Source organism: Pteropus alecto, unplaced genomic scaffold (assembly GCF_000325575.1).
Source record: "Pteropus alecto unplaced genomic scaffold, ASM32557v1 scaffold94, whole genome shotgun sequence".
NCBI classification, from domain to species: domain Eukaryota; kingdom Metazoa; phylum Chordata; class Mammalia; order Chiroptera; family Pteropodidae; genus Pteropus; species Pteropus alecto.
This window is the reverse complement of record NW_006437736.1, coordinates 2,895,046-2,906,971: the sequence shown is the minus strand read 5'-3', so window position 1 is coordinate 2,906,971 and position 11,926 is coordinate 2,895,046. Positions and strand designations below refer to the sequence as shown.

Here is an 11,926-nt window from a genome sequence, read left to right as displayed (position 1 = left end):
CCTGCCGGGCGGGCGAGCTCCGGCTGCAGCGGCTCCGCCAGCGGCGCGCACAGCAACTTTGGAGAGGCGAACAGCAGCCCCAGCAGCGGCAGCAGCAATGACTCCCTGGCTCGGGCTCGTCGTGCTCCTGGGCAGCTGGAGCCTGGGTGACTGGGGCGCCGAGGCGTGCACGTGCTCGCCCAGCCACCCCCAGGACTCCTTCTGCAACTCTGACATAGGTAAGCGCTCCCGGTGTCCTCACTGGAGCCCCTGCAGTGTCCGCTAGCGCGCTGCAGCCCGGACTGGGGCACTGCTCCGGGTGGCATGGCGAACCCCGCTCTTTTTTTCTGGCTGGGCTGCAGCCCGGACTGGGGCTCTGACATAGCTGAGGGGGAGATGCCCTTCAGAGAAACCCCACAGCGGCTGAATGAACCCTTTGCAGCCTTTGCTTTCCTTTTAGGGCATGAGGTCCCTATTGGTCCTTTTGACATCTGGAAAAATTCCCTTTTCACGATGGCAGGAGGAAGGGCTGGGGGAGAAGGATGGGAGAGGGTTCCTAAAACTTAGAATACCAACTAAACTGCTGGGCTGTTGAATAGTTTTGTTTTTGTTTTTTTTTTTTTTAAAGTTGCCAGCCATGTGCATGAAAAGTTGCAGGATAAAACTTGAAGTTTTCTGAGTTTGCACTATCTCCTGTGCCCAAGAGGTTCACTCTTTTCATTGAGACCCAACCCAGCTTCCAGCTTCCAAAGCAAGTGCTAACAGAGCTTCTTAGACTGCCAAGTGTGGGTGGATTTAAGGGGAAAAAAAAGAGAATCAAGCCATGGGGTTGACCCTCCCCCAGAGGAACTGTATTTGAGAGTGTTGATAGCAAGCAGGAGGTGGCGTGTGTGAGGGATCACTTATCACATAGCTGTGAGAATTCACAGGAAGGCTATTTTTTTTTTTTTCTTGAATGTGTGTGGGGAGGAGGAGAAGGAGCAGTGGAAAATAGATTTGTCACCAAAAGAACAAAGATGCCAAGGGTCACATCATGGTGACAATTCTAGATTGGACTTGTGTCTCAATTAGAAAGGCTCAGTAAGAAGTAGACCCAGTTTTTACCGACGGCCTTGAGAGTGTCTGGGAGAACTTGTTTGGGAGTGTTCGGGACACTTGTTTGGATGGCCAGAGGTGGAGTAGCAGCTGGGAAACATCTCTCCTCTCCTTTCCAGCTCATAAAGCATGCAAGTCCAGTGGCCCCTGCTGTGTGTGTGTGTGTGTGTGTGTGTGTGTGTGTGTGTCTGTGTGTGTGTGCGCGCGCGCACGCTCACGCGTGTACGCGGGCTGGGATTGGGGTGGGACACAGTCTAGCCACTCTGCCTGTGTCGATTCAGAGTGAAGAATGGAGTGTGTGTTTTTTAAGTACAGTCATAAAGGGAAAGGAAATTTTCCACTGGGTCCTGGGTGATGGCCTCTACAAGTGTGCTGCAGGAGGCAGGAGCCGGGCAGGGGAGGCAGCAGAGGTTGGGAGGGGCGCTGCTGGTGGGCCTGGCCTAGCCTAGGAGAAGTCAGGGAGGTGGCTGTGGTGACCAGGTCAGTGCAGTTTGCAGGTGTCAGTGTTTGTGTGGCCTGGGGTCACCCTTGTTAGAGGTTTCCTGGGGCCTGCCCTTCTCTCTCCTGGGGGAACCTGCCTCTAGGTTTGTGGATTGCTTAGAAAGATTCTTCTGGGTTGCCTGAGGCTTGGAAGGTTTTCTCCCTTCTCCAGACTGTCTCCACCCAAATTCCATTTGTCCTGTCTCTTCTCACCCTGTAGGGGACATTCCCACCTGAGTAGTGGTGGGAGCTGCTCCGGTGGTGGGAGCAGATACTGGGGCCCAGGGAGGAGCAGATACTGGGGCCGGAAGGCTGACAGGTGGAGGAGTCAGGGTGTCCTCCTCTGCTTGACAGTGGCTCAGGTGTGTTCCCTTGGACTTTTTGGTGAGATCTCATGCCTCCTCCACCCCCACCCTTGGCTTTTGAGTTTCCACCCTGCAAGTTGATCAGGGAACTAGTAGGTAAACGGAAGCAAGGAAACCCCGCTTTCAATGCGGGCACTATCTCACTTTGTTCTCAGTTGTGGGTATGGGCTGTTGCAGAAAGTTTCTTGTAGTTTATCTGGATTTATTCAAGATATACCCCCTTCTCTGACTCCCCTCCCCACCCCCCGTAATAAAATGCCCAGAGAAAAGCTAAGTTACCAGGAAGTACAAAAAGACCAGAACACTGAGGTAGCAACACTAAATAAGAAACAAAAAAATCTTCGATGTGCTGGCCCCGATCCAAAACTGTTCTGCACTGCACTAGTGGCGGCGATGAGATAATGCTTTTAAAAATGGGAGGTGTGGATATGGGCTGCTTGCTTGTTGACCTCTGCTGCCTTACAGTACCCAGCTGGCGTCCAGGAGGGGGCGCTCAGTTTTCCTCGCCACAGCCTTTCTAGTTTTGAGTCTGGGTTGAAGGCTGCCTGTTCTCTCCCTGAAGGAAATGTATAGCAGCTCCCCATTCCCTTTGACCCCTATTATCTCGCTAATCAACGCTGTAGTCCATTAAAGATGCTCAAGCCAGCCTACCAGCTTCCTTTTCCAGAACCTTCCGGATTCTCTTCTCTTTGTGGCCAGGTGCCACATTGCTGGGTGAGGGCACAGCATGCCTGGCTTGGCTCTTTCTAAGGAACCACCCCCATGGCTTTCCTTCTCCTTTCTTCTCATCCACAGGTGTCTTTTTGCCTTTCTCCCCCAAAGCCCTGGGGATTGGTGCTGTCTTCTGGGTGAGGAGGAGTTAAAAGGTGTTTCTATGGCAACTCCAGGCCCTGCACCCTAGTGAAGTGTTTAGGAGAAGAATAAACTACATGCTGGCTTATAAAACATACTGTGGGGGAAAGAAAGGGACTTGGCAGCAGCCGCGATATCTGTGGCCCCCTCCCCACCAGTCATGCCCTTGAAACTCCTGACAAAACCTTGACTCTAGAGGAGGGAAGGGAGGGGGCTGGGAATGAAGAAGGCAGCTTGGCGGCTGGGTAGATACTGCTCCAGCAGCTCTGTCCAACTCAGGAAGGGATGGGCAGTGCCAAGAGCCTTCTGAAAATTGGGGTGTATGTGTGCCCTTGCCTGTGTGTGTGTAGGGGTGGTGTTTCTGCAGGGGAGTGGGATGCAGTAGACAGAGAATTTTGCTTCAGCATGCCAAGCCCTTCTCTGTGGCCCCCCTGGCATAGAGGAATGGGGCTGTCCAATGGAGTGTTGGGGGCCTGCCCCCTCAGCCTGTTGGGAATTTGAGAGTGAGGCTCAGCTTGGGGGCCCGCTGCCAGTCCTGGAGGATGGTCCTTGGATATCTCAGAATTGTTTTGACAGGATCCAGTGCCAGCGGATTCTTTCAGTATCAGATCTGAGGTTGTAGTTTTAGCAAAGGAGCCATTTTCATAGAAGCCAGATCCATTCCCTCTCACTCATACACACAATTCGACTCCACACTGGACTTTGTGACTTAAGGGCAAAAAAAGGATCAGACTTCAGAGGGGAGCCAGCCACTTGGGGGAAGGGACCCAGGCCGTGGACATTTTGGAACCTTGGGAAGAGGAGAGCTGATCTTCATAGGAGGAGGCAAGGGACATCTCTCAGACTCCTGCTGGGCAAAAGCACTTCACAGATCCCAGCGTTCTTCCACCCAGCAACCTGAAGAGCCGCTGCTATACCCTTTTTTCAATGAGAAACACTGAGGCTAAGAGAAGTTGCATAACGTCGTCCTGCTACTGAATGGGAAAGCTAAATCCGTGATTAGTTATACTACTCTTTAAAATCTGTTCCACCTCCATGTACCCATTCTAAGTCAGATGACCCCTCCTAGGACCAAGATGGAATGAATGGTTAACATTTGAAGAATGCTTTACTTATTGATTTGAGAAGTTGCTATTAAAAATATGAAGACAGCCAAGTGGCCAAAGGTTTTAATTAAACATCATCTTACGGGAAGGGGATATTATTAATTAATTAGTTAGTTAATTAATTAATTAATTTTTTACATTAGGGTATAAATAGAGAAAATAAAGGAAAATTTCTGATATTATTTGGCTATTAGAACTGGAAAAGACTCTCAAAAGCACCAAGTCCAAGTAAAATATGACTCTGTTTGTCCCCCTGAGGCCCAGGGAGAAGTAAAGCTATTAGAGACAAGACATCTTGGGCTTCAGTACTCTCCCCCTTCCAGGTGGGGTTGAGCTGGGGCTGCCCAGGGCTGGGCACCTGTCAGTGTGCTGGGTGGAAAACCAGAGAGAGAGTCAGGAGACTAGGTCCTGGCTGGCTGGAGAAAGTGCCCCTCCCACTGTTCTGTGTCCCTTTCACAATTCCTGGATAGATAAGGCTAGAAAAGTGGCCACAGAAGTGGCCTGGGTGGAGGGACTTTTGTTTGTTTTGCGGGAACAGCAGGAACCATTCAGCTCCACTGCTGAATGGCACATTCCAACAGGTTCGCTCATGAAAAACAAAAACAACAACACAATTCTCCATTGCATTTGGCTTTTACCACTCCAGCCAGTATGGACAAGGAGGCCCCTTCTTCTAGCCTTTGTCATAGACAACTCCTGGGTGGCCTGGAGAGGCAGCGAGGGGTGGTGGAGGGCCGTGGGGCTGGCGGAGCTGGGCGTAAATCCTTCCTCTGGGGCTCGTTGGCTGTGTGCGCCTAGGCATGTTATTGGATGTCTTTAAACTTTAGTTTCCTCATTTACAAAAGGGGAATAACAATTCTTACCACCTCAATCCTTTAATTTTTATCCACATTTTAAAGTTACAAGCATTATGTGAATACATTCTATGTTCATGTGTATGTACATGTATGTTTATCTCTATCTCTCCGTCTATCTATCTGAAATCAGATAAAGGTAAATTCCTTTTTAAATGACTTCCTCTCATTTTAACTCCTTCTTCAGACCCTTTCCTCACTGTGCATTTACATACATAGTTACCCAAAGAAAATTTATAGGAGCTTTTTTCCTTAGAATACCACAGACGGCATTCTGCTTTTTTTTTTCATTGAAGAATATGAGGTTTTTCTTAGTTAATATTCACACGGATCTACTTCACTTTTTTAGGTATAGTATTTCATAGGGTTATAATTTTTTTAAAAAAAAAAACTAATTATGGAGTGATTATTCTGTGCCAGGCACCATTCTAAATAATTAAAATGTACTAACTCCTTTAATTCTCTCAACAGTCCTATGGGGCAGGTGTGCTGCTTCATCTCCATTTTACAGATGAGGAAACTGAGGCTTAAAAAATTAGGTAAATTGCTCAGTGTACAGTCCTCTCGTTCACGGGTACAAATATCTTTCTATGGCAAACACACATCGGAGTTATTGGACATAAGGTATGTGCATTTTACATTTTAATAGTACCTGTTCATTTGCTCTTCAGAGCGGCTGTGTTGACATAGTTCTTTTTGGATGTGCAACATGGGAGGAGGGAGGAAAATTAAAGTGCTATGTAATAATTTCATGAGATGGTTTTATTATTTTACTTTAACAATAAGCAACAGGCCTTTCATTACATTAAATTTTTTGACTTTGAGGTTTCACATGAACCCAGGGTTAAGCATATGTAGCTGTATTTTGAAGACATGTGTACAAGGTTTATTTGCTGACTCGAAGATGTCCCCTAGTTGACTGGCCCTGGCCAGGCTCATGATGGAACAAGGGGACTCATCCCTTTGCCCCCCTATTCCCCTTGTCATTGCATTTGGATGGTGCCTGGATGAGAGTGGTGGGGTGGCCGTGGAGATGGAGATGGACTTAGGAGCAGGAGGCAGGGTGGGTCCCGGCCAGGAAAGAAGCTGAGGCTCATCAGTCATTATGACAGCCGGAAGGGCTGGATTAAGAGAATTTCACTGTCCTGATTAAAATCCTTTAGTGGGCTCTTGGGATAAAGTGTCACAAAATGGCTCTCCAGGTCCAGTCTGGCCTGTGCCTACTCTTCATCATCCCTTCATCCCTGGCCCTTCCAGCTCCAGCTGTTCATACTCTCTTTCGGGGTCTTGGCCCATGCTGTCCCTGTGGTTTTGAACACCCCTCACTAACTTCTCATTCTCCAAGTCTCATTTGGTCCCATTTTCTTGCCTATACCTATACCTGGCATTGGTGCAGAACAGTCACTCCCTGCCCAAATTGTAAATGTGTTTAAAAACATCTTTAGCAAAAACCAAATTCTGCAAAGCTGCATGGAAAATTTACAGAGGGGGTCATTTTTGGGCTGGGCGCTACCCAGAGGGATGCATCCAACCCCTCTGAGAGGGGAGGCACCTGCCTTGCTATCTGCGTTACTTGAGAAGTCCAGTCCTGTCTTCTGGACATAATACTCTACCACCCACCCAGAGAAAAAAACGTGGAGATTTCTAAAGGCCACAGGGGATCACCGAAATGATAGTTACCTTTCACTGAGGTGCACTTACTATGCACGAGGTATGTACCAAATGCCTTACTTGCATATTAGTCAACCTGTGAGGCTAGAGAGGCGAACTCACGAGTCCAAGATCTCACCGCTAAGAAGCAGGAGCCAGAACCTGCATGTGCTCAGTCAATTTCCAAAACTTCTATTCTTAATCAGTCTCTCACAGAGACTAAGACTCTTTGGACTTGGAAAGATGCGTCCCCCTTTGCAACTTCCCCCACATTGGTTTTTTTGACTCCCCACTGTCAGAATTTCCCTCTCTATGCTTCTCAGTGAGTTTCTCCCTTAGCCAGCCTCACCAGCCTCTCTGGCCTCTCCAGCCCCTGCCTCCCCTGCTGCCCTCAATTTTACTATAGTAAGGCCCTAATAAAACCAAGCCTTGAACCCTATTTCTAATTCCCAACTCAGTGTTCTTTCAACTGAATCAGCGGTTCCCAGCCTTTTCAACACCAAGGACAATTTTTATTAATTTTCCTCCAATGAATTCCATGTCTGGAAAAATTATCCATCATGACTTCATGTGTTGAGTGTTGGTTATTTTTCCATTAAAAAAAAACAAAAACCAGTTAAACTATATCTATCACTGCTGATACCAGTCATAATTGCAACACAATTAGTTAATACACTAATTAGTCACAGCCCAAAGCAAAGAAATCTGATGTTTTCTTAAGCCTGAGATGCATTCTCATGGGTTATTGGATGATTGCAGTATATGATTTGGGTTGGCTTAGTGAATTGTTGAAAATAGCTTATGGACCGCTTAGTAGATCACAGTACTTCGCCCTTCTGAGAATGATTCTTTAATGTCACATCAGCTTACCGTCTCTCCTCCTTGTAGTCAGGTCCACACATTTACAACCCTTGCCATTTTTCTACGTACCCACAATGCTGAGAGCGGGTCTGGCAGAATTAGCAGGTCACTGATGTGTCCTGGTTGAGTTGCATACCTTTTCAGAGGCGATGACATGGGTTCAGGTATTTATTTTCCTGTATTAATCTCTGACAGGCTGGAGCAGACAGGTATTGATTCTAGCTAATGGGACTCACTAAATAGCGTTGGACAGGAGGTTACAAGGTGTCTAGCCCAGCCACAGTGGAATTAAGAGTCCTTTTTGCTTGGTTGCTAAAACATTAGTGTCTGGAGGAGGGGAGGGGGCCCTGATCTGTGTATAAACAATCTGCGAGGCTGGGATGGTTTGGCTGCCACGGAAGGGATGGTCCATGCCACCCAGCACCCAGTTCTGATTTATGTTCATGTAAACCTCATCGCCTAACGGTGGCATTTCTGGCGCGGAAGGTAGAGACTTTAAGTATTCCCAGGCCTGCAGCCACCTGGCTTTTTGTAGGGGTGGGGAAGGGAAGGAAAGCTCTAAGATTTGGCCTCAGAAAGCCCAAGGTAAAGTTCAGCTGGTGGAAAAACAGAGCCCACGGAAGACAGGGGATGGGGAGGGGGGAGAGGGGAAGTCCTGAGCAGACAGAGTCATTCCGGAACTAGAGACCTTAAATATCGCAGGGCAATTATCCCCTCCTCCTCCCTCCATTTTTGATCCCTCCTGGAGGGCGCCAGGCATCAGATAGCCCAGTTGCCTGCAGAGGAGGACTGTTTCATTCAGAAATCTCAGGGCTCCTGCAACCCCCAGACTAGGGCGTGGGGAAGGTGAACCTTGCAGCTTAGGTCAGACTTCACGAAGACGAAACTTTGTTACTTGAGGGATTACTGGTGTTTGTTTGGCTAAAGTGCCCGCAGCTCGTGACTTAGGAGGTTTCTCATTCTGACCTAGATTTTACTATCACGAAGAGACTCACAGCCTTTGAGATTTGGAAACATAATAACTGTTGCAAGCTCTGCTGTTCACAGCTTAGGCAAGTTCTCTGGCCTCAGTTTCCTCATCTGCAAAGTGGGGGATAACAATACCATCACATACTGGATGGGTGATTAAGTGAAATAACTCAAGGACGAGGTTTAGCACGGAATCTGCCACATACTGAAAGCTCTATATATGTTAGCTTTTAGTAGTGTTGTTATATGATATGACAGAGTGTGGTTCTTGCTTTATTTTTGGTGAGGAAAATGGGGCCCCAAGGTAGTGATGTGACATTTTTCAGGGTCACATACAGAAAGCTTTGTTTCAAAATCATGGCTGTTTGACCCGCCACCCCTACCCCGCCCTGCCCCCACCAAGTCGAATGCTTTTCTACTTTGTCACACTGCCTCCCACAGGACAGAGAAACAAACAGCAAAGTTCCCTAGCTATACTTCCATGACTCTCCACGCTTCAGAACCTTAAGTCCACTTGATCTTATTGATGACCACAACATCCCGGAGAGGAAAGCAGGATGGCGGGGGTCACTGTTTCCATTAAACCAATGTGGATCGCAAGGACTGGTGTGATTCAGGAGCCTGGCCACACAGCTGATGCAGAGGGGTTGGAACCAATGTCTTCTGAGGCCAACTCCTCCATTCTTTTCAAGGGTCAGGTCCCTCCCTTCCTTCTTTAGACTGTTCCCACACATCTGCCTCTGATGGTCACAGGTAAGAGATACTGGGGTAGCCAATGGGAGGGCCTGGGAAATGGTTGAGTGATACTGAACTTGGATGTTGAGACCTACCCCCATTCCCATCTATCTCTTTCTACTGTCCACCCCAGGGTTGCGAGAAGTGCAAGTGTACAGGAGTGAGCACTGGCCTGGAGGCAGGACACCTGAGTTCTAGTTCTAGGTCACTGCCTGATTCTGGAATCACCTTGGTGATGTCAACGTCCCTGAATTTCAGGCTCTTACCTGTAAATTAGCAGGATTGGCTCTTTGTGGTACTATGTACTTTCCCCCCATATATTTATAGTAATCAATATTGTCTTGAATGCCTACTATGTATTAAGTGTTTCTAAGTTCCCTTGGGAGAGGATCTCTCGTCTAGCTGAATAACTGAGCACCTAAATCCATCCATGACACCTTTTAGGAGGTAATTTCTTAAGAAATATGGTCTACTAAGATAAGAGCCAGGATCTTTGTGGTTATAAAAGCGGATGAGGGCTTTGACTGAACAAAACCACTAATGAGCTGACATATTTTATCGGATGACATATTTGACCACCAAATTTCCTGTCGGAGCAGAGCTGATTTGCCAAACAGACAGCAGCATGCAGACCTAGTCGATAGCTAGAATTAAACATCAAGGTCACTTCAGTGTCTGTCATTGATTGTTGGAGGGCTTGGTAAAAATTCTTTCTAACCACCACTAGGCCCAGATGAGAGGTGGGATTGAGTATCAGTACTCATCAAAGCAGGGCCTTCCTGAGCCACAGTTACCTGAGCAGTCCCCATTGCTCCAGAAAATTTGGCTAATGGCTTGGCTTAAACATCTGCAGCTGAGAAGACTATTCTTGTGAAAGACTGGCTCAGATGAAGACCTGTGATTGGGATGTGTGTGATCTGTGGGAACCTTTGTTTACATGAATAAGGAGGGGCTTTGGTAGACCCAGATCAAACATATGCCCTTTGGGGCAATCACAATCCACTTCCCTTCCCAGCAGTAGGACAGAGATTCCCAATGATCCATGCCTGTAGCTTCGTCATACAAATGTTCACCAGAAGGACAGAGAGAGGCAAAAGATCCCCAACATCCATATTGTCCTCAGGATGCGTTTCTGAACAAATGAGTACAGTGGGAAAAGGTTGAACCTGAGGAAGGCAGTATAGGTGTGAGTTCCAGTTCCTTCTTTGATTGATTTTTCTCTTGACCTGGGTTTCCTTACCTCTCATCGAGGTCAGATCACAGACCTAAATGCCTACAGAGGCCAGTCTCAGAAACGGGATGTTTGCATATGAAACATATTGAAATATTACTCACTTTTACTTCTACTATATGTGGTTCCCTTGTTTTCCCACCTTGGAGGGATAAATGGGCACTAAAAATATTTATTTATTATAAAACAACAAAACAGTGGGTATATATGATGATACATATCAACTCATCTTTGGCTTTGGAATGGGGCAGGCAATAAATAGAGTGGTAGCGACTGTGGTGAACTAAAGCATTCGTGTGAAGGAGACAGCTAGAGTCCAGCCCCAAGCTAGAAGAATGTGAGTCCAGAATCATCAGATTTCCAGTCTCTCAGGATAAGCTAGAAATCCAAATTTTTAATGTGAAATCTGATTTTTAAATGTTGGCACAATGCAAAGGAAACACACACACACACACGCACACATTTGTGTGGGCCAAACACAACATATCCCTGAGTCAGATTTAGCCCCGAGTCACCAGTTTTGTGACCTTGAGTCCAGATGATCTCTTGAATTTCCTTTGGGTTGTAGGATCTCTGAATGAATAAGACCAACTGCTTTTTCAGGCAAAATGATATATCCTGCCCTCTGTGTCCCCAGAGAACACTGCTCATGTGCTTGTTGTCACACTTTGCACAGTTTCTGCGGGAGTTGAGAGCACAGGTCCTGGAGTCAGACTGCCTGGTTCCTACCTCGGCTTCATTAATTGCCAGCTGTATGATCCCAGGCAAGGCAATCCTTCTCAGCCTCATTTTTCTTATCTGTAAAATGGAGTTTGCCATAATAGTACTCTTAACCTCATAGGATTGTGAGAGAATTCACTAAGATAATGGCAGTTGTGGCCTTGGCCCATTGCCCGGCATGTAGCGAGGGCTTGATAAATGTCAGCCATCATATTATCACTACTTGGTGCCTCCCCCGAGATGTGAGCGAGCTGGGGTACAGAGAATCACGTCTTATGCACCAGCTCATTACCTGATGCAGAGTAGGCATGTAACAGAAGTATCCTGAAAGAAAAAGAACAGTCAAGGAAGATAACATTCCAGCCTTTCTAGGCAATAGTGCACTTAACTTTGTGTGTGTATCAGAGAGAGAGGGGGGAAAAAAAAAGAAAATCAGTTTTCACATGTTGGGCACTGACCAACCCAAGGAGAATATGCTGTTCTAAGCTGCTAAGATAGTATGCTAAACAGCGGCCATTGTCTTGGAAAATAAAACCAAGGCCATTGCCCATCCTTTTGTATCAGAGAAGATGAGATGGCCTTGGGAAACCAGAGTGCCGCTGTGACCGTCAGGTGCTGACGAGTGTGTGAACTTCACGGTGTGCTTTGTCAGCTTGATGGATTTTATTTATTCAGGGCTCCTTTAAGCCAGAGGAGATTCCTGGAGGCTCTTAAAATTTAATGCCCCACCTGGATAGTTAACATCTGTATTGCATTTTGTTTAAAAAAGTTAACCCCAAATAGTTCAAATTCCTTCTGCGTTCCTCCGAGAAGCAGAGGAGAGTGATACAGATACTGAGCAACTCACAAGCACGGAGACGGAAAGGGTAAGGCTAGACCAGCACTGTCCAGGAAAAATTATATTGCAAGACACAAATGCGGGCCATGTATATAATTTAAAATTTTCTCATAGCCACATTAAAAATGAGAAGAGATAAAATTAATTTTAACATTATACTTAATGCAATTTATCTAAAATATCATCATTTC

General features: G+C 46.8%; 2 protein-coding genes across 3 annotated transcripts in view; one reads left to right on the top strand and one right to left on the bottom strand.

Annotated features, from left to right (window-relative positions):
* The window catches only part of SYN3 (synapsin III), a 420,224-nt gene that overhangs the window by 220,286 nt on the left and 188,012 nt on the right, over positions 1–11,926 (bottom strand). The gene's annotated exons all lie outside the window — the stretch shown is intronic.
* The window catches only part of TIMP3 (TIMP metallopeptidase inhibitor 3), a 55,598-nt gene continuing 43,681 nt past the window's right edge, over positions 10–11,926 (top strand). The window contains exon 1 of the mRNA XM_006914503.2: positions 10–218. Coding sequence (XP_006914565.1) covers positions 98–218 — 121 coding nt within the window. The 5' untranslated portion in view covers positions 10–97. The remainder of the gene's footprint in view (positions 219–11,926) is intronic.